At 43.9% G+C, this 23,681-nt stretch overlaps 1 protein-coding gene across 1 annotated transcript in view; it reads left to right on the top strand.

Moving 5' to 3' along the window:
• Positions 1-23,273, top strand: part of LOC126483759 (alpha-ketoglutarate dehydrogenase component 4) — a 55,560-nt gene extending 32,287 nt beyond the window's left edge. Inside the window, exons 3-4 of the mRNA XM_050106904.1 lie at positions 470-618; positions 23,134-23,273. Coding sequence (XP_049962861.1) covers positions 470-618; positions 23,134-23,151 — 167 coding nt within the window. The 3' untranslated portion in view covers positions 23,152-23,273. The remainder of the gene's footprint in view (positions 1-469; positions 619-23,133) is intronic.
• The last annotated feature ends 408 nt before the right edge of the window (positions 23,274-23,681 follow it).

Genomic DNA, 23,681 nt, shown 5'->3' with positions numbered 1-23,681 from the left:
TCATCTCTGGCAAAGCCTCACCATCATGTTTCGCTACAAGATTTGAACTGCAAATTTTTATTTTTTGTGGGCATAACTCTAGTGGAGGTGTCAGAATTTAGACTCTGTACCTCACTTATTAAATTATTGTTGGTGCTGTTATGCTGTAATATGGATGCTCAGAGTTTATATCCCATGTAGTATATTGTTCAAGGGTTTGTGTTACAGTTTTACCACATTAAAGTCTGGGTGGTAAACGTGTTTTTTCAATCAGTTATTGCCTGTAAATTACTCTGTTAGCGGAGGTAACCAGAATGCATCACAGCATTTTAGGTTTTTTATTGTCTTCATTTGACAGTTAAATTGCAGTGATTTTGAAGATTCCTATATAAAACAGATATTAATTAGTGGAAAGCCTAAGCCATAAAAAATTATGGTAAATACAAGAGGTATTTTGGGATCATATTTTCATATTGTATTTCTGTCACAGAGACCAGCACAATGCTTTCACCAGCCCAAGGGCCAACCCCCGCTGCATCTAAAGGGAAGGTACAAGCAAGACCTGTTATTGAAGATTATCAGCTGCCTGCAAAGTACCGGAGGAGGCCAATTGATGAGAAAGAAATTGAATATATCAATGTGAGTTGCGTTAAATCATGCTCAGTAGACATAAGTTTGCAGTAAGTAGCTGACTTTTACGGAATTAGCTAGGGGAAAAAGGTGTAAACATTGGATACTGTAGTTATTTTTTCAAGCAGTTTCCAATTTGTTTAAACATCTGCACTTCTCCACCAGTGTGTTAACTGGATAGCAGTATTCTAATTGCACAGTCATTCCTGCAGTCTTCTCTTGTTCAGTGTTGGTGGCAGGTTTGTAAACTGTTAAAAGTAGTACTGGTCTAATTGTTTGGGCTAAAATATACTGAAATGACAAGTCAGAGGAAACCTCCTAATGCCATGTCAAGCCACCTTCTACCCAGCTTAGTGCAGCACCTTAACGTGACGTGGACTCAACTTGGTGTTGGAAGTCCCCTACAGAAATACTGAGCCGTGCTGCCTCTACAGCTGTCTATAACTGCGAACGTGTTGATGTTGCAGGATTTTGTGCTTGAACTGGCTTCTGGATTATGTCCTATAAATGTTCGATGGGATTCATGTTGGACAATCTGGGTGCCCATATCATTTGCTCGAATTGCTAGTGTGTTCTTCAAACCAGTCATGAAGAATTGTGATCTGCTGACATCATTGTTTGGGAACATGAAGTCCATGAATGGCTGCGAATGGTCTCCTAGTAGCTGAACATAACCAGTTCCAGTCAGTCATCAGTTCAGTTGCCCCAGAGGATCCAGTTCATTCCTGCAAACACAGCTGACAGGATTATGGAGCCACCACAGCTTGCACAGTGTGTTGACAACTTGGGTCCATAGCTTCATGGGCTCTGTGCCACACTTACCATCAGATCTTACCAACTGAAATAGGGACTTACCCAGCAAGGCCATGGTTTTCCCGTTGTCTAGATTCCAACTGATACGGCGACGAGTCAAGGAGAGGTGCTGCATGAGATGTCATGCTGTTAGCAAACGAACTTGAGTTGGTACTTTGCTGCTGTAGCCCAAATATATCAGATTTTGCTACACTGTCCTAACAAATACATTCATTGTACGTCCCACATTGATTTCAGCAGTTATTTCACACATTGTTCTTTGGCTGTTAACACTGAAAACTCTACGTAAACACAGCTGCTCTCAGTCATTATGTGCAGGCCGTTGACCACTATGTTGTCTGTGGTGAGAGATAATGCTTGAAATTTGGTATTTTTAGCACACTCTTGATACTGTGGGTGTCGGTATATGGAATTCCCTAATGATTTCCAAAAGGGAATGTCCTATGCTTCCAAAGTTCTGTGACTTACAGTTAGGCGGGCATAATCATGTCGGAAACCTTTTCACATGAATCACCTGGGTACAGATGACAGCTCTGCCAATGTGCTGCCCCTTTATACCTTGTGTACATTGTGCTACCCCTATCCGTATATGTGCTTATCACTATCCCATGACTTCTGTCACCTCAGCGTAATAACTGTAATACTGGTTGTTCAAAACAATCAGTGAAACAGACATATCTATCTTACAAATAATGGAAAATCCTGGATGCCATATAAATGAAGTACACAGTTACCAGCTTTGTTGTCTTTTGCAGTTGCTCATATTTTCTGTAGGTTTTTAGTGTTATAACCTTGCAAAACTTGTGTCATTGATTTGAATCCATTTTACAGTAAATGTATGAAAGACGAATATGTGCTATTGAGCTACAACTGTGTTCATAGGAGGGGACTTCAAAAAGTAAATCACACATTATTATAGCAGGCCATGTAGGTTTTATTGAGTGCAGCACTATGGTTCAAAGTGATTCAGTACATAACACTATTGTTGGAAGGTTCTACCAGTTGTTCAGTTTCTTGGTTATAGAAATCTCATCTTTGGTCATGGAGCTGTTCATGAACTGCTGTATGAACATCCTCATTATAGGAAAATCTCTTTCCTTCCAAATGTTCTTTCAGCTTGCTGAAGAGATGGAAATTGGACGAGTGTATGATCTGGACTTCCTGATCAACATCACCCATATCTGTGCAGTCTTGATCAAATTGTTGGCACCATTTCAGAACAGATGGATGCGACATTGTACTTGGTTCCTATGTTGCCAGAATTTCAAGGTGAATTTGTGTGCAATTTAGATGTTTTGCCAACAAAAATTGTACTGTCCACGTACTTCAACTTTGGAGTATATTTCCAGTTGTCATGCCATTTCACTCACACACGTCTTACCTGTACCACAGCAGAACTGTAACTGTGTATTGAGAAAACCCAGAGCAAGTACACTCCTCTCAAAACATACCAATCTCGTCTGTGTAACTTACTTTGTGAAGTCTCTACTTAATATTGCTGATTATCATTTTGTTGTGTTTAGATGGAAATTAATATTTACGTCTCAGATAATGATCAGTATATAAAAAATACTATTGTTTACAATTCTGGCTTGATTACATGAAAGAAAAGCTCTGCTAAAGAAAAGTAAATCATTGGAATCAGATTATTGTCACTTCAAGCAATTATTCAGATGGAGTTTCAGCCATTTCCATTTGTTTAAATTATCTGTCCAGTCCAGAATAACTGCCAAAGGAGGAATTCCGTATTAAAGTCCAAATATACAGAATAATTTGATGATGAAAATCATTTGGAAAATTTGCTTGCCATTAGCTTCACGCACATATATAATTGGGTATTGTCTTTGCTTTTTTAAAATTGCAATTTATTTCTACTGTTTGTCTTGTTCTTCATCCAAAATGTATCCTGTTGTAGAATCTGGCCTAAGTATTATTCAAAATGTTCCTGCCAGCCATATGTGAGACATTAATTACACACTGTAAGAAATTACCTTAAGTATGCAAAATACTTTCCTCTGAATTTAATATCTTTCTTGAGTGAGACTTTAAGGTTTGTCTGAAAGGATCATCATCATCTGGTCCACTATCTCAGTGGATGTCACAGCACTTGTCTGTGATTTGGCATTGTCATGCTGAAGGAGAGGGTGCTCCATGTGTGGATGAAAACTTCAAATTCTAAACTCAATTACAGCATGCTGTTTCTCATGTACCATCATATTTATGTTAAACATCACATTGCATGCTCCAATTCAGAGCCCTCTAGTAGCAGAAGACTGCAAATATGTAGATGTAAAGAATAAATATGTAGGATGTTAATAACATTTGTTTTATTTAAAAAACTTCAACAGGTTTCACCTAAAACACTCAGATGAGTTAGTTATTAGCATGTCATTGTATATGGAAAGAAAACCATTAGGAGATGACAACCCGCCCACTCCCCTATGGAGCTCACAACTCTGTTGGCCAACACGGAACCTGAGCCCTTGAAGTGCTACTTCACTTTCTGTGCTGCAAGCCCATTCTTCGGCTATTTTTTTCTCTCTGCCTTTTGGTTGGATGTCTTGGTTTATGATTTTTGGATGTTCGTCTTGTTATTTTTTCTTGTTCTTCTTCCAGCACTTTAGACATCTTTTCATCCTAAACTACATGGTCCCCATTGTTTGGTTTGACCTACTGTTCCTCCTCTTCCAAATTTTATGGAAGTATGGTTCATGCAGGCAAGGCAACGCAGTGCAACGTATATTCCACATGTGTACATTTCTGTCTTGGCACCCTTACCATCTAGTGTAGTCAAGTACCTGCACTGTGGTAGCCCTCTGATCATGCAGGGATCACACTATTGGTGCCTGGGCTTGTAACTACCCACATATTCCAAGGAGAATGTGATCGTTGTCGTGGGGCAATGAAAACTGGTCATGTAACCATTGCTAAGGCTGGAGGCAACTGTGGGGAGACCCCTCGTTTGGAGTGAGTGGCACCATGGCAGATGACTCACATATGAACTGTATTAAGTGTCCTTCTGCTGGTGACTGCATGGCTCGCGCAGTCTTTTCTGAAAGGAAAGATTCGTACGATGCAGGGTGATGTGACCCCAAAATGTTCCTTCCGTGGCCAGGACATAGGGCTAAGATACAAGAGTAGAAATACTCCCCACAATACTTCATTCCTTTTTGGCCACAAAGCCGTTATTCTTTGTTGAACACCTTGAGGACAGGTTTAGGGAAGTAGCAGTAATCTCAAAAATGAAGAGTGGTTCATATCTGATGAGAGCAGCTCACTTGTGACAAGCCAAATGAAATTCCTATAGCTGTAACCCCCCATAGCAGTTTGACTATGATACAGGGTATCATCTTCCACAGTGACCTTCTTTTACAGACCAGTGCCGAATTGGTCCCAGTTTGGAGTGACGGGGAGGACATTTTGTCCATTGTGTCCATTAGGGATCAAAGAACAATAGGGGTGTTGCAGGCGCCTTCTTTTTGGGCTTTGAAGGCACCTCGTTGCCTAAAAAGGTTGAGGTGATGGTGTATCGATGTGACATGAAACCGTATATACTATCTCCCATGCGGTTCTTCAGATGTGTGTGATTTGGGCACATATCTTTGTGTTGTAAAATAGTTGTGGATGCCAGCTGCACACAAACATTCTTGTGCACTTCCCCCATCTGTGTCATCTGTAGAGGGCATCATTCCCCCAGTGGCCAGACAGCACAGTCTCCCAATGGGGGAAGAAACTCCAAGAATACAAGACTCTTGACTGACTAACTGATGTACCACCCAGCCAAGAAGAAATATAATCTTTGCATCCTGTGCGAATGACTATGGCGTATGCTACGGATCCGACATCATCATTTTCTCTGGCGACGTTACCCGCACCCTTTGTGCCTTCTTCGTCGGGCCATCAGGATTGCTCATCTGTGCCTGCTCCCCTGGTCATTGGGGGCCCTCCTCCTATTATTCCAGTATTCCCCCCCTTCCTGCCCCCCCCCCCCCCATTGACTTTGGGAGCATCGACTCCCCACCCACTGGGGGTGTTGATCCCTGATACCCAGTCCCAGCTGGAGAAGCAACACCCTCCACTAGCATCCCTCACCAGGAAAGGGTCACTCAAAACACTCCATTTCTAGAATTCTGCTGATCTGCAACGAGATACCAGCCAGTGGCTGAGGGAACCACAATTTTCTTGTCATAGAGCTTCGCATTTCTTCTCCATCCCTGAAGCTAGGGCAAGTAAAGTCCTCATGGGTATCAAAATCTTCCAAGGAGAAGAGAGATAAAGGGGAGACAAAGGAGGTTCTGACAGTCACCTGTCCACTGGACCCTGCATGACCTGATTGAGAATGAAAGTGTGTTGATGCTCTATCGTTCCCTCTGGTGGCAGCAGGTGAACCTAGGGCATGACCACCTGCTTACTTGGTTCCTACAGCTTCCTACCGCCACCTCCCTCTGTACAGAACACTGATAGCATGATCCTCCAGTGGAACTGTTTTGATATTTTCCACCACCTGGCTGAGCTATGTTGTCTCTTATGCATTTCCCTCACTTTCCACATTGCCATCCAGGAAACTTGGTTCCCAGCATTGTGAACCACTACCATCTGTTGGCTATCAGGGCTATTTAGAGAGTAGGTCTGACTGACAGAGCGTTGTGTGGAATTTGCACTTACTTTCCAGACTGTCTACAGTGAGCATATGCCATTCAATATGACTTCGGAGGCTATGACTGTTTGTGTGTGGATGTCTCTGCATTTTACCATCCGTAATGTGTATCTCCCTCCCAATAGTGAAGTATCTCAGACCACATTGTCTGGACTCATTTCTCAGCTCTCCACACCTTTCCTCATTTTAGGTGACTTCAATGCCCACAACCCTTTCTGGGATGGAACTGTGACCACTGGCATGGTAGAGCTGTTGAACCTTTGCTCACAGAGCTCAGTCTTTGTCTTGTGAATACCGGTGCCCTAAACACTTTAATGTGATGTATGGATCTTATTCGCAGCCTTGGTCTCAGTCCATGATGACCTGTGTGCAGCGATCATTTTCTGATTGTCCTGCCCCTCCTTCAACATCACTTGCCTGGACATCCACCCAGATGGGCTCTCAACAATGCTAACTGGGAGGCCTTTGTCTGTGCTGTCATCCTTAGCACTCCATCATGGGGAGGTATCAATGCAGCTGTCTAGGGCACAACCCCAGCTATTCTCTTGGCAGCAGACTCAGCGATTCCTTATTCCTCGCGATCCCCACTTCACTTCAGTAGATTGTATCTTGGTGAACTTCAGAAATCGCCATGGCCATTAGAGGTCGCTGACAAGCTCTGCAACATCATAAGCAGCATCCGTCGATGGAGAAACTCACTGCCTTTAAACAGCTCTGTGCCCGGGTCCACTATCTCATAAAATGGCAAAAACAAGAATGCTGGGAACAGTTTGTTTTCTACCATTGGGCGACATACCCCTCCTTTGCTGCAGATTTGGGCAAAAATTCACCGCCTGTATGAAACCCCCCCCCCCCCCCCCAGCCCTCTTGTCCACAGGTGTACCTCATATCTCCCTGAATGTTGTTGTCTAAACTGACTCAGATGCTTTTCTGGAACATTTTGCTCTGCATTAGGCTTGAGTCTTTAGGTCTGTCCTCAAAGAGCAGGTCGAATGAATTCACCAACTTTCATGACATTGTCTCCTAGAACTATGTAATGCTCCATTCAGTGAGTAATAATTCATCATTGCCCTGCCCCTTGCCCAGAGCTGGCTCCAAGCCAGTCCATCTGCAGCCAAATGCTCAAATATGGATTGTCAGCGTCACATCCTTGCCATTTTCAGCCATATTTGAGTGAGGGTGACTTCCCATCTCAGTGGCAAGAAATGTGATCATACTTGTACCAAAAACAGGTAAAACACTCCCTTGAGAAGAATGGCTATCACTCAGTTAGTCTCACTAATGTTCTCTGCAAGTTGCTTGACACCATACAAAAGTTACCGTCCTGGACTCTCATTCATGGCTTCCAGTTTTCAGCCACCTAGCTTTGCATCATGCACTTCTGTTACTGCTGTACTGTCCATCCACAATTGGTGACCAATTGCTCAACAGGATTGAGTATTATCACTGTCCAGAACTGGTCTCTGATGCCCTTATAACGTGGTTTCCCCATCTCAAGCAAATGTGTTTATCACACCTTAATTCTCTTTGCTGCCTCAGTAACATCAGCTGTGGCACCGACCGCTCTACACTTTTTGGCTTTACAAAGCTTTGACCCTGTTCCTTCCTGATTTTGGGAGCCTGGCATATGGCTTGGTATGACCGGCAGGTCTGTGGATGCTGGATCCAGTACACAGTTGCAGAATCTGATTTGTGTCAGGTTCCTGTGAACAGTCTCCACTACAGATTAGGAGCAATTGCTGCTACTCAATTATGTGATACACATTTTCTGCTTCCCTGAGCTTCCAAACTACCATGTCGCTTTTCGTGGTAGGGAAATCCACCTCCCACAACAGTGGCCCAAGACTGGAGTCCCAATTGCATTTCACATACAGTGTCTTTGCAATGAACTCCAACCTCCCCCACAGTGATCTCTTGTCAGGGAGCATCTGCATATGCCCCCATGGTGTGTACGCTGCCCTTGGATTTGTCACAGTCTATCATTTGGACCTAAAGACTCGGTGACCCCCCAAGCCTTCTCAGCCTGTTCCTCGTCTTCCTTGATGCGTTTACAGTTTCAGAAGTAGTATACACTGACACCTCTGTGGGTGACAGATCCATTGTTTTTGCCTACTCACATGGAAGGTACAGTGAACAATGCTCCCTGCCAGACAGATTCAGTGTATTCACTGCAGTATTGGTGCCCATCACAAGAGCCTACAGTACTTGGTTGTGACTAACCAGGATCTCCTTACTGACCTCCATCAAGCTGGATGATTGGTCATCTTTGTCTGGACCTCAGGTCACCTTGGGATTGCAGGAATGAACATACTGGTCAGATGGCCAAGTTGACTGCGAAGATGCAAACTTTGGAGATGGAGTACTGGAACTAGACCTTTGATCAGCTGTACACTATCAGTTGTTGGAGCTTGGAACACTGGTTTCTGTGATCAATCCAAGGGGACCACGACCATGTGGTAGTCTTCCCTGCAAGCTTCTCACAAAGAATCTACCCTTTTCTGTTGAATATGCATTGGCCACAGTCAGCTGACCCATGGCCACATCAGGCGACATGAGGATCCACCTCACTGTTGGTGTGCTGCCCATCTTACGGTCGCACACACATTACTCAACTGCCCTAATTTAGCTACTTTTTGTGTAACTTTGAACTTATTGACATGCTGCCTGTGGTGCTAGTGGATGACAGCAGAGTGGCTGATCTGGTTCTACAATTCACCAGTGAAGGTGATTTCTGATCGTCTTCGTGAGGTTGGGCACATTGCCCTCGTCAGCCACGTGAGGAATTGGAATGGTCTCCTGTCACATGCTCGACCTAGTGGCCCATGGTTGACCTTGGTAGGCAGTCCGGCATGGCACCTGCCCTTACCACCTTTTAAATTCTTCTTATTCTTTTACATCTGTCATTTGGTTTACTGTCTTGCCATTCTTGTTCTCTCTCCTAAGATTTATCAACTTGTCTGCATCTCTAGCTTTCTTGTGGTAATGGAGGAAACCGTGATCAGGTCATCTCCAAGTGCATAATATGTCTTAGTCGACTCAGCTGCTTTCTGGGTGGAGAAACTCTCTCGCCTTACTGTTTTTCACCCCTCTCTCACTTTTACTTGCTTCTATCTCTTGGTGTTAAGTGATTCTCAGTTGTAGTCAGGTTCATCAGGATTTGTCTTCTGTGTCCCTCCTCTCTCAGAACTATTCCCGGCTTAATGCATATAGGATGGAGGGACTGATGACATTGTAGTTTGGTGTCTTTAATCCCCTCAATCCAATCCAACCCAGTCAATGAGTAGATAACATTTTTATGGCTGGTTCAGGTTACCTATAAATTCTGACATGAGGTTAATGACTGATAGTAAAATTGATAGCAGAGAAATGCGACATAAGAAAACTATCATCAATAATGATTGTGTAAGCAGAAAATGTGTTTGTAACGTGTGTTGTGAAAACAGACAGATGGAGGAGAGAAAAGAACATAGAGGGCAACATGTGTAAATTTTAGCAATATATGTGACCATGATTGGTCTCACTCTGTTTTAGTATCATGAGGGATGATACCTGATTTATCCCCTTCATCCATAACCTGAGTGGAAATTGATCGAGAAATGTTGACTTTACTTTGACACAAAAAGATTTTTCCTTATAAGTCCAAGGCCAAAACCACATTGATCACCCCTACATACAACAAAGATAACATTAATTTTAATCAGAAACAACAACCACCACCACCACCACCACCACCACCACCACCACCACTACAACACTTTAATGGCTTCCAGATGATGACTTTAATGGTGAAATAGGTCACAGAGTAATAAAAAAATTTAGCATGTTGTGGTGGTCTTTTATCACAATGGCTTTTCAAAAGCTGCACAGGAAGACGTAAAGAAGTAAGATAACATTTACCACAAGGAATTTGTTCCTGCTTTGCAAACTCTGAGTGCAAAATTTCACAAGGAATTTTTGAAATGATTCCTGTGATGCATTTGCTGTGTGCAGCATTGTAGATGCTGCTGGCCACTAACAGGTCTTCACACCAAGCTACACTATGTGAGCAAAAGTATCTGGACACTTGGCTGAAAATGACTTACAAATTCATGGCGCTCTCCATCGGTAATGCGGGAATTCAGTATGTTGTTGGCCCATCCTTAGCCATGATGACAGCTTCCACTCTAGCAGGCGTATGTTCAATCAGATGCTGAAAGGTTTCTTGGGGAATGGCAGCCCATTCTTCAAGGAATGCTGCACTGAGGAGAGATAATGATGTCGATCGGTGAGGCCTGGCATGAAGTCAGCATTCCAAAACATCCCAGAGGTGTTCTATAGGATTCAGGTCAGGACTCTGTACGGGCCAGTCCATTACAGTGATGTTATTGTCGTTTAACCACTCCGCCACAGGCCGTGTATTATGAACAGGTGCTCGATCGTGTTGAAAGATGCAGTCGTCATCCCCGAATTGCTCTTCAACAGTGGGAAGCAAGAAGCTGCTTAAAACATCAATGTAGGCCTGTGCTGTTATAGTGCCACACAAAACAACAAGGGGTGCAAGCCCCCTCCATGAAAAACACTACCACACCATAACACCAACACCTCCGAATTTAATTTTGGCACCACACACGCTGGCAAATGACGTTCACCTGGCACTCGCCATACCCACACCCTGCCATCAGATCGCCACATTGTGTGCCCTGATTTGTCACTCCACAAAATGTTTTTCCACTGTTCAGTTGCCCAATGTTTACACTCCTTACACCAAGTGAGGCGTCATTTGGCATTTACTGGCATGATGTGTGGCTTGTGAGCAGCTGCTCGACCATGAAATCCAAGTTTCTCACCTCCCACCTAACTGTCACAGTATTTTCAGTGTATCCTGATGCAGTTTGGTATTCGTGTATGGTGGTCTGGATAGATATTTGCCTATTACACATTACGACCCTCTTCAACTGTCTGCAGTCTCTGTCAGTCAACAGACGAGGCTGGCCTGTACGCTTTTGTGCTGTGTGTCTCTCTTCACGTTTCCACTTCACTGTCACATCAGAAACAGTGGGCATAGGGATGTTTGTGAGTGTGGAAATCTCACGTACAGACGTATGACACAGGTGACACCCAATCACCTGACCACGTTCGAAGTCTGTGAGTTCCGTGGAGCGCCCCTTTCTCTCACGATGTCTAATGACTACTGAGGTCACTGATATGGAGTACCTGGCAGTAGGTGGCAGCACAATGCACCTAATATGAAAAATGTATGTTTTTGGGGGAGTCCAGATACTTTTGATCACATAGTTTATATATGCCTACCAGTAGCGGGCTCAGTGTGGCCTACCTGATCTGAGTCATCTGTCCAACTACAACGATCTGGCAGGTGATTACTTCCGTTATCCTTCCTCAGAATTCATAAAGAAGTATATGTTAGTAAATATGGCACAAACCTAGTGTTTATGGTAGGGTTTTGCAGTCACTCATACATGCTGCAGGTTTCAGCCTTCACAGCCCATGTCTCCTGCACTGGACAGTATGGACTGTGGGCTAGCACACTCGGGCTGGTGAGTTGAGTGCAGCCCACTGCTCCACAGATAGTGGTCTAGCAGCTTGGCGCATTGGATCACCAGCTCACTGTGCTGTGCATGCTGCTTACGGCACTTACTGCTCCAGTCAGTGGCCCATGTTGTGGCATGGTTTATGTCTGTATACAACTTCATAAAACATGCGGGGGAAAAAAAGCATGATTTGTTAAGTGCAGTGTTACTAATTAGCTTGATGTATGCTTCATTTGCATTGTTTGAAATCTAAGGAGTGTAATTTGAAAAAATATTTTCAGGGTAAAGGTATTTTGAAATTGTTATTGTCATGTAAAGTCCACTGACCTGAAAAAAATGTGTGGGTACTGCAAGTAGCTATAGAATATATAATTTGGCACTACAGTGTAGCATACAAGCTCAAACATTAATTGAAACAGCTGCAAGCCTGCCCTCGTATTGACGATGAAAGTATTGGTAAAGGGAGGACAAAGTAATGGCCTGGCAAGTGGTTGCAGAATTTAGCCCACCAGATGCAACAGACTGGCCTGAGGAGTGATCGCAGTGTGCAACTTGGCAAGTGCTGGGTTGTTGAGGTGTGTCATTCAGGCTGGACTGAGTGAGTGGGTTATGCTAGGTTACACAGTCCAGTGAGTCAGCTGGGCTGATGTGCATACTGCAAGATCCAAGTTACATGACCCTGGGCTGGGTAGGCTGAAACCTGTGCCATGTATGACACTATCTACAGACAGACATTGAAGAGATCTTTTTTGATATACTTCAAAAGTCTTATGAACACTGCTAGAAATTTTTTTTACTCTTATTTTAAGGCAAATTGAGGTAATTTGTTTGTATTACGTTGCATTTGCTTTCTTTCTGATTACAGACTTTACTTCACATCAGTGGCTGTCTTCGCTGTTTTTTCCATATGAAACCAAAAAAAGCACAATAATATTGAACTGTTTGCTCCCGGCCATGTAAAGCACTCCCTCACTCAAAACTTTGGGATCCAGACAAAATTGTGCTTTCTGACATATTATTATCTGTAATTATGTAGCCAGCTTTGTTGCCACTTGTATTTTGCAGTTACTCATATAATTTGGTGCTTAAACAAATTCCCCAAAGAAATGTAACCATATAAATTGCAGTAGTTTACAAGAAAAGTAAATTCTTCATGCTGCACATTGTTTTAAAAAAATATTTATATTTAAATGTTGTCTCAAAGAATCCAAAATCAAGTACCAGTTGCGAGAGTACGATCATCAACAAGAACTAACTTACCCCCCAGGGGATCCACAACTCTTTTTGTGGATACGTGCGTAGCGAGCACGGGACCCCGAGCTAATGTGGCCTTCCTTCCTTTCCGGGCTGCATACCTTCCCTTTCCGCATCCTTCCCCATCCCCCATCTTCGCCCCCACCCCCCCACCTCTGGCTCTTTCCTTCCCTTTCTCCCCCTCTGGGAGTATGGTTTGTGCCTACGTCCGGAGACGGACGCTTCTAAATGTATCGCATTCTTCGCCTTCCTTGCTTGTATGTCTTCATCCTTCCTTTGTTCTTCTCTTTACCTTACCTCTTCTCTTTACCCTTTTCTCCGCTGCGGCGTTTGAGACCTCTCTTCTTTCCTTTCCCTTTCTCTTTCTTCCTCCCTGTGCGTGTCTGAAGGCCAACCCACGCACTTCCATGCGTAGCCGGTGACGGGGTAACGCGTAATTCCCCGCCCCGGGTAGACAGGTAGGACACGTACGTACCCCCTGGTAACGGCCTGGCCCAGGGAGGGGTGATTACCCGAGCTGATATCTTCCGAAAGTGCCGATTGGTCCCTCCGTCCGTTTGTCGGGAGATGTGACCTGAGGTGTGAACAATCACCTAAGGCGGGAGTGCCCTCAGAGAGGGCCCCCACAATGGAGGAGCGCGCCATCGGAGACGCCGGTAATCATGGGGGATTCTTCCGCAATGGTTTCCTCACCTTCCACTATGTCTGCTCACAAACGTAAGTTCACTGAGTCTCAGCCACAGACAGTTCTTCCATCGTTGCCACAGTTCCTTGTTGTTTCTCGGTCTGACGAAGGTCACGACTTCTCCACGGTCAACCCTTTCATTGTTCAGAAAGGTGTCGACGCAATTGCAGGTCCTGTAAAGTCTTGTTCCAGATTACGGAATGGCACCCTGTTGTTAGAAACAGTCAGTGCCCTCCAGGCGCAAAAATTGCTGCGTACCTCACTACTACACACCTTCCCTGTCCGGGTGGAACCGCAGCGTACTTTAAATTCCTCACGTGGAGTCGTTTATACACACTCCCTTGATGGATTGTCTGACGAAGAAATTCAGCACTACCTGTCTGACCAGGGTGTAACGGTTGTTCGTAGGGTTATGAAAAGGGTTGACACAAACAACATTCCAACCTGCACTGTCTTCTTGACATTTGACAAAGTTCAACTCCCATCGAAAATCAAAGCAGGCTATGAGATAATTTCAGTTCGCCCTTACGTCCCAAACCCTACGCGTTTCTATCGGCGTCAGCGGTTCAATCACACCAGCCAGTCCTGTTCCAATCCGGCCAAATGTGTTATGTGTGGCAAGGATGCCCATGAGGGTGCTTGTCCACCTCCATCCCCTCGCTGCATCAACTGTATGTGTGACCACGCAGCTTCCTCTCGAGATTGTCCCGTTTTTAAGGACGAAAAGCTCATCCAGGAAATTAGAGTAAAGGAAAAGGTGTCGACCTTTGCTGCTCGAAAATTATTCGCCAGTCGACAGCCCACCGTGCCTTAGAAAGGCAAATACAGCACTGTCCTTGCTTCTCCTCGGCCAACAAAGGAGGCGGCCATGCAGACTTGTGACCTCACCTTTAGTGCCACGGTCGTCAGATCGGCCAGCGCAAAGATCGCCCGTTCAACCTCCCCACTTTGGCCTGCCCACTCTCTGGCTCACCCTTCGTCAAGTTCTGCTAAATCTCGAGCCCAAAAGTCAGACACCAAGACTTCGAAAAAAGAGCATACTCGTGAAGAGTTTTTACGTACGGCAACTTCCCAACCATCGGTTCCTCCTTCCTCTAAACATCATACTTCCAAGAAGGCTACAAAGAAACCCAGTTCCTCTCCTTCTCCGCCAAGGCGTGTCCCATCTACAGCACCACCTAGTGGAAATCGCCCTCGGCCGTCTTCTGTGTCGCCGAGGCACACTGCTGGCGACCGATCAACCGGCCGATCGCTGGTGGCAGGAGCTGCTCCTGACCAACCTGTGGATCAGGATCTTCTGCCTTCGGCTGAATGCCATTCCATGCTGTCGGTCGCAAGCTCAGAGCAGTCGTTGAATTGACAGCGACCTTGGTCACATTCCTCCATTTTCTGTTCACCCTATGTCCATTATCCACTGGAATATCCGCGGTATTCGAGCCAATCGGAATGAATTGTCGATCCTCTTACGATCCTACTCGCCAGTCATCTTCTGTCTTCAGGAAACAAAGCTGCGTCCCCATGACTGCTTTGTTCTCCCTCATTTTCAGTCCGTCTGATATGATCTCCCCTCTGTTGAAGGCACTTCAGCACATGGAGGACTCATGATTCTTCTCCATGAAACTCTCCATTATCACCCAATCGATTTAAACACTTCCTTCCAAGCTGTCGCCGTCCGTCTTTCCCTTTCCGGATACACATTCTCTCTTTGTACTGTATACATTCCATCGTCCACACCAATGGCACAAGCTGATCTCCTTCATCTTCTTGGTCAGCTTCCACCCCCATATTTGCTGGTTGGGGACTTCGATGCCCACCACCCGCTTTGGGGATCTCCACATCCTTGTCCACGTGGCTCACTATTGCTAGACGTCTTCCACCAAGCAGATCTAGTTTGCCTCAACACTGGGGTCCCTACATTTTTGTCTGCCTCCACGACAAATTTATCTCATTAGGACCTTGCGGTCGGTACTGTTCTGCTAGCTCGGCGCTTCGAATGGTTCGCCCTTGATGATACACACTCGAGTGACCACTTTCCATGTGTCCTTAGACTGCAGCCTCAACTGCCCTACATGCACCCGTGACACTGGAAGTTTGCCCAAGCCGATTGGACGCTTTTTTCGTCTCTAGCGACTTTCGATGACCGTCACTTTCCCAGCGTCGACGATGAGGTCACACATATTACCGACGCTATTCTTACAGCTGCGGAACATTCAATACCACGCACCTCCAAATTGCCCCGGCACCCCCCAGTTCCTTGGTGGAACGAGGCATGCCGTGATGCAATACGTGAGCGGCAACGTGCTCTCTCCGTTTTCCGTCACCATCCTACTTTGGCCAACTGTATCCGCTATAAGCAGTTCCGAGCGCGATGCCGTCGTGTCATCCGCGATAGCAAGAAGGCAAGCTGGAAATTCTTTATTAGCTCATTTAACACCTTCACTCCCTCCTCGGAAGTTTGGAGTCGGCTTCGACGGTTCTCAGGCGCGCCTAGTTTCTCTCCGGTCTCTGGGCTCACTGTAGCGCATGACACATTAGTGGATCCCGTCGCAATTTCTAACTTGTTGGGTCAGCACTTTGCTGAGATTTCGAGCTCTTCAAATTACCCGCCAGCGTTTCTCCCGAAGAAACGTGCAGCGGAAGTACGACCTCTTGCTTTCTCCTCTCAAAATCGCGAAAGCTACAATACTGTTTTCTCCTTGCGGGAACTCCAACATGCACTCTCTTCTTCTCGCTCCTCCGCCCCAGGACCGGATGGTATCCACGTCCAAATGTTGCTGCATTTATCAACCCATAGTCTGCGTTACCTCCTTCGCCTTTATAATCGAATTTGGACCGACAGTACTTTTCCCAGACGATGGCGGGAAGCTATCGTCGTTCCTGTTCCGAAACCTGGAAAGGACAAACATCTCCCCTCTAGCTATCGCCCCATTTCTCTCACGAGTAGTGTCTGTAAGGTTTTGGAGCGTATGGTGAATTACCGTTTAGCGTGGTGGCTGGAATCCCGCAGTCTTTTAACACCTGCCCAATGCGGATTCCGAAAGCATCGTTCTGCAGTTGACCATCTTGTTGCTCTCTCCACTTATATCATGAACAATTTTCTCCGGAAACGCCCAACAGTAGCAATATTTTTTGATCTGGAGAGAGCATACGATACCTGTTGGAGGACAGGCATCCTCCGCACACTGTTCTCGTGGGGCTTTCGAGGTCGGCTGCCCCTTTTTCTTCGCGAATTTATGGCAAAACGCACATTTAGGGTGTGGGTGAACACCACTCTCTCCCATACTTCCTCCCAAGAAAACGGGGTTCCCCAGGGCTCCGTGCTGAGTGTTGTACTGTTCGCCATTGCCATAAATCCAATTATGGATTGTCTCCTTCCTGATGTCTCAGGCTCCCTCTTTGTGGACGATTTTGCGATCTACTACAGCTCTCAACGGACCAGCCTTCTTGAACGACGCCTTCAAGGCTCTCTCGATCGCCTCCACTCTTGGAGCATCGAAACCGGCTTCCGTTTTTCTCCCAGTAAGACCGTTTGTGTTAATTTTTGGCGACGTAAGGAGTTTCTTCCGCCCTCCTTACATCTAGGTCCTGTCAACCTTCCATTTTCAAACGTCGCTAAATTCTTGGGTCTTATGTTTGACAGAAAACTGTGCTGGTCCTCCCACGTTTCCTATCTTTCGGCTCACTGTCAGCGATCCCTTAACACTCTCCGTGTCCTGAATGGTACCTCCTGGGGAGCGGACCGAGTGGTCCTTCTCCGCCTCTATCGCGCCTTAGTGCGCTCGAAATTGGACTATGGAAGCATAGTCTACTCCTCTGCTCGGCCGTCTATTCTTCGGCGTCTCGACTCTATCCACCACCGTGGATTACGTTTAGTGTCTGGAGCTTTTTACACCAGCCTTGTGGAAAGCCTTTATGCTGAGACTGTTGAACCTCCGCTGTCCAATCGGCGAGCAGTCCTTCTGAGTCGTTATGCTAGCCATCTGTCTTCCATGCCTGCTAATCCAGCCCATGACATTTTTTTCGATGCCTCCTTTGATGTAGGGTATGCAGGCCGCCCCTCCTCCCTACTACCACCGGGAGTCCGCTTCCGTCAACTGCTCCATTCTCTTTCCTTCCGCTTTCCTAAAACCTTCTTGACAACTTGGGGTACAGCACCGCCTTGACTTCGTCCCCGGATCTGCCTGCTCCGTGACCTTTGTCGATTTCCCAAGGATGGTACCCCTTCACTTGTTTATCGTCGGGCATTTGCTGCTCTATGTGCACAAATGACGGACACCACATTTATTTACACCGACGGCTCGAAAACATCATTAGGTGTAGGTAGTGCCTATATTGTTGGCGACACCCCAAATCACTTTCGGCTTCCCGACCAGTGTTCGGTTTATACTGCGGAGCTTTACGCTGTTCTCCAGGCTGTCCACTACATCCGCCGCCATCAGCGGATACAGTACGTTATCTGTTCAGATTCTCTCAGCTCTTTCCTCAGTCTCCAAGCTCTTTATCCTGTGCACCCTCTGGTCCACCGGATTCAGAACTGTCTGCGCTTGCTCCACCTGGGGGGGCGTCTCGGTGGCGTTCCTCTGGCTCCTAGGACACGTTGGTATCTGTGGAAATGAGGCGGCCGATATTGCAGCCAAGGCTGCAGTCTCTCTTCCTCGGCCAGCTATTCAATCGATTCCCTTCGCCGATCTACAGAGCGTTCTATGTCGACGTGTTGTTCATTTATGGCACACGCATTGGTCGACACTTACCCATAATAAATTGCGGGACACGAAAGCTCTTCCTTGTGCTTGGACCTCTTCCTCCCGAACGCGTCGTCGGGAGGAGGTAATTTTAACTAGACTCTGGATAGGGCACTGTCTTTTTAGCCATCGACGTCTTTTAAGCGGCAATCCTCCCCCACTCTGTCCCCACTGCTCTCAACTGTGGACGGTAAGACACCTTTTAATTGAGTGCCCCTATTTTAATCCATTACGCTCCCGTCTACAGCTATCGCCTGATATATCGTCGATTTTAGCAGATGACGCGCGCTCAACCGACCGCGTTCTCAAGTTTATTAGTGCCAGTGAAATGACGTCAATCATTTGAAGCTTTTTTTGGGGACAACCAACCCCTTTCTGTAGTGGATTTTTAAGCCTTCCTTCTGCTTTTAGTTTCTCCAATTTTATGACTTTCGTTCCCATTGCTGCTGGTTTTCAATTTCGGTTTTTTACTGTTTCCTAAGTCACAGACTGGGCGCTAATGACCATAGAAGTTTTGCGACCAAAAAAAAAAACAGAACTAACTTATCCCACTGAAAGAATGTTTATTGAACATGCACAAAAGTACATACAGAGCTCCACTGCCCGTGTGAGCAGACAGTGCTCAAATGTAAACGTATGTAGAATGTTCTGGTGGATTACAATATTACATAAATAAGTCCAAGAATCTTCCAGAAATCACAAGTGTTAAATACCCGATAATTGCAGAAAATGGGACTCAAATTAGTGACCTGCACCTTGCCAGTCAGTGCTATAGCCACTACACCTTAGTGGATGATGCAGAGGATGTGACAGTATATAAAATGTGTGTGTGTGTGTGTGTGTGTGTGTGTGTGTGTGTGTGTGTGTGTGTTCTAGGATAGCTCTTGAATGTCAGGAGTAATGTACATCAAACTTAGTCCAAATATGGCTCTTCCTTGAAAAAATTACTGTGGGAGTAGACACTGTAACCGTTACAGAGATGGAGGTGTGGATAGGGGAGGAATACTAGCGAAACTGTAGAGTGCGTGGAGAAATTTTAACCAAACTTTGTACACTTGTAGCATTCTAAGGAATAAAAATATAATACCTGGGTAAGATGCCTTTACACCCCTTTTTGTTTAAGTGGCTGTGGAAAAAGTGATGAAAAGTACACTTAAAACCGGAATTCTTGATTGGTTCCAACTAAGCTTAGTACGAATTTGATTTGCTGTCTGGAAAATATGCTTGAGGAGGGATGATAATGCATGTCTAGCACCACAAGAAGTGGGGGTGGCAGTGAGAAGAAGCTGTTATTTTGAAGTTATCATAAGTGGTGGAAATTATTGTTGATGGGTGTATGGTTTTGATATTGTTGGGTGAATTGGTGACAGTTCTGATGATACTTAACCCTTAGCGTTTTGATGGAGAGAGTGGTGTGTGTGTGTGTGGGGGGGGTTAAAATAAGTTATAGTGATTGGAAAATGATGAATATTAGAGGCTTATCCATAGTACTGAGGATTGCTAGCTGGATGGTAACAGTTGAGGTGTACGTGTGAAATGGGTGGAGTAAATTCAGCCAAAGTTGGGCCACACATCATTTACTATTCTGTAAAAACGGCGAGGGTAATACTTCCCTATCAACCATATCTGGAGGGAGGGATGTTTCCTCTCTTGTAATTGGAAACAATACAGAGTTTCTTTTCTGAATGAATGAACAAACTGTAATCTAAATGAGTTAAAGATGCTAACTAGTGAAACACTCCAACTTGAACATCTAAAAACAAATAAAAATTATTTTAATGTATGGCGGTATGTGTATCATTCATCCAAGCCACTACCCACTGAACTCTTGAGTTTGTTGAGGCCTACAATTGATTATTGAAGGTTAACAAACCTGTATACTGCAAAAGTGCAACCCATTGAAGGAACAATACCATCTAATAGACAATTATGTTATTTTAGATTGTACAAACCCAGTGTTAGATTTTTTTATTTTGTAGGCTTGCAAAATGACAAACTGCAGATCACATTACGTGACTGCCATTTTATCAACTGCTTTCACTCTGTTCATATTTGCACTTCAGTGATGAATAGGGTAAAAATGTACACAGCTACTTCTATTTGGGAAAATACAGCTGTAAATACTGCATGTGTTAACATGTATCATATTAAGCAACTGTTTAGATGAAACTTCCTGGCAGATTAACACTGTGTGCTGGACAGAGACATGAATGGAACATTTCCCTTTAATGGACAAGTACAGTACACAGTTTGAATCTACCAGGAAGTTCCATATCAGCATTCTCTCTGCTGCAGAATGAAAATCTCATTTGCGAACTGTTAAGATTCTTGCCAAGTAATGGACCAATTGTGACTTGTGAATCTGCTGGTTGTGACAATTCATGCCTCTGCAGTCTTTAGGTTCATTAACTTCAGACATCGCTTCCACACAAACGCAGTTTTACGGATAAATGTTCTTGATGAGTGGTAGAACACACACATGCCATTATTTTAAAACAGTTCAGTATTAGCCATTTGAGTTGGGTTCTTTTCTTGTAAGTGTGATTGGTAGTACATATAAAAAGAAATTTTACTTTGTTGGTTTCCAGGCTTATGAATCCACTCTCTTTACTGATGTGATATGCATAAACCAACATAAGGACTGGTGCAGTATCGCGGAGATGACTGCCAATCTACTCTCAACTGTTTATTGGTGCATTTGGTGGACATAAGCTTTAATCATTTCTTGGACACAAAATACCTCGTCAAGCACTGGAACTGACCTTCTTTATCTTTTTTTAATGTTTGTATTTATTTGACAAATGAAAGATCACAGATGGAGGAGACTGCAATTGTCATATTCATTGCTCAAGACAATGATTCATACTTAAGAGTTTTAAAATTATAAAAAGGATCATTACACAGAAATACTCCTATAATTCAAGTCCATGGCAGACAGCAACTGGATACTATGCAGAACATGTCAGTGGAGGTGCTTCAACCTTTTTCAATAATCAGATATTGCTGAAGTTTGCCATAATGGATCAAGTTGGATACATGTCTTTCTTGGGTGTGTGACTTTGCTCTCAAACCCATTCATTCTCAGAATTTGTCTCTTGACCAAATCAAATGGAAGAGAAATCCCTAAAATATAATTAAAATTACTTGTGATTTGACACATCATGCCATGAAACTGAGTTTTTCCAGTCATAATTATCTATGTAACTTGTGAACTGACCACTACTGTCAATTTGACACAAATTAAGTTAGTGTCCCAGTGTACATCTGTAAGTTGATGTAATTATTACCAGCTGCCACACATCCTATTTGCATTGGCAGACAGATCATTGCTTGTTTGAGCCTTTGTTGAAGGAAACCAACAGCCATCGTGGCAGCGCTGTAGTGAGCATGACAGATGCTAACTAACAAGTTATTTTTATTAGACTGCTAACTGTTAAAATATGGACTGTAAGTTGGAGCTAACAGACAAATAGGTCTTGAAACTTAGAAAACGAATCCTTCACATGAAGGAACCAATAGATACGAAGAAGAAGAAGAAGAAGAAGAAGAAGAAGAAGGAAGAAAAGCATACAAAAATTGGTCTGAACCAGCAGGTTAGAGGAGCATTTTCTTCCTTCCAAGAGAGCTATTGCAGAACTCTGAAGATTTTGAATGAAGTTGCAACCTGCCACAAATGTTTTTAAATAAGTTTATATCATTGTCTTTACCAGTCTGGACCATTATGCCCATCTTCAGGTGGCTGCCCTTCTTTCATTACTCTGTCAGTACAGTCAGCAGTATGTTGTCTACTCCTGTCCTGCAAGAGAATGAACCCTGATGATGGGCTTGATGGCCCAAAACTGGTCATGCACCATTTCCAAGTGTTTGAAGAAAGCCAGCTGAACTGACAAAAGCAGATATATTAATTTTTTTATTATTATTTTTGGCAAGTTCTGATCTTAAATATCGCCAGGTGAACAAATATTATAAAATAAAATGGGAGGACTGTTTCTTTGTGTCAGAAGAACAGTGAAAACTCAGGAATCCACTGTATCAGATGTCATGGTTTGACTACATTATTCAGTTTGTTGACACTATATGAACAACTTAAGAGTGACTATTTGATGTCAACAAACTGATGTACATTTTAAAATGATGATGCAATGATACATTGAGCTCCTGTTTTGTGCCTGTCACCAGACTCTCCTGTCATGTTTTATTGATAATATTTGTTAACCCGATAATGATTTAAAATTGAAAGTAATCAAAAATAATGAAAATTTTTCATATAGCAAATTTCGACAGTTTAAACATATCTTTTCTCAAGCATTTTAAGACCTTGCAGAAAGTATTTTACAGTATTTGTGACTAGTTTGGTCTCTCTTAGTGATCTTTAATTGAATAACAGTCACACAGCTCACAAGACCCAGCATGGGTTAAACTGAAGGTGTAAAATGTTTAATCTACTTTTTAATGTTATGTTTCTTTTGTCTTTTAGGCTGCATTGCTTGCCATTATCCTGCTACCACTCAGGCCTTTAGGGTGCATGTTCTCTTTTCCATTGTGTAGTGCTGATAATTTTGAATTTGTTTGATTTTAAATATTTGAGTGTTAAAGCCTGAACAAAAGAATCTTAATTAGAGTATGCATAGTTTTAACATTAAGATTCCATGTATGGCTATAGATAAATTCAGATTTCTTGTATGCCTACAGACTATCACTGAACTACAGTCTCCTTGTAATGGTATTAGAGAAACTTGCTGCAGTTGTCTTTTAAAGCAAATTGTCAATGTATATCTTAAATATATAAAATGAATCATAGTTACTCAAATTAGTAAGTTCTAATTTAATTCTGCTCTTTTACAGAGAGGTGGTCCTGAGTGAGGTTTTGGCTTTCAAAAATCAGCAGAATCACCAGTATTTCATCAAGGATGTGAAATAGTGAATTAGTTGTATCCTGTACATATTGTATATAACAATATCAAATAATATTTTTCCTCTCTTCATATGATGCATCATCTGTTGAAATAAGATTGTGGGTATTGACTAGGAAACATGCCATTGTTGATGAGACCAATATAAGTAGGCAGTGATGATGCAAGTGTTGAATTTGGGAACCTGTTGGTTACAGTATCGTTGCAGGCAGCTGTTTTTCAGTTAACACGTGTCCTTTTGCCATTACCTACTTGCCCTCATATACACGTTTGGTCACGGTAAAAACACAGACCAAAAGGTAACTGGAATACTGGGGAGAAATGTTCTTGCCAGAGAGATTCCCCTGCTCTCCATTTCTCTGCATTCGATGTTATCAATATTTTTTGAGTGGTACAGTGTACACTGTTTTAATTCCACAATAAATAATCAGACTGACTCTTCCACAAATGGGTTGCTTCTTCTCCGTAGATAGAGCAGAA

This window comes from Schistocerca serialis, chromosome 6, assembly GCF_023864345.2.
Source record: "Schistocerca serialis cubense isolate TAMUIC-IGC-003099 chromosome 6, iqSchSeri2.2, whole genome shotgun sequence".
Classification (NCBI taxonomy): domain Eukaryota; kingdom Metazoa; phylum Arthropoda; class Insecta; order Orthoptera; family Acrididae; genus Schistocerca; species Schistocerca serialis.
The sequence above is the reverse complement of the archived record's forward strand: the minus strand, read 5'-3'. Positions and strand labels throughout refer to the sequence as shown.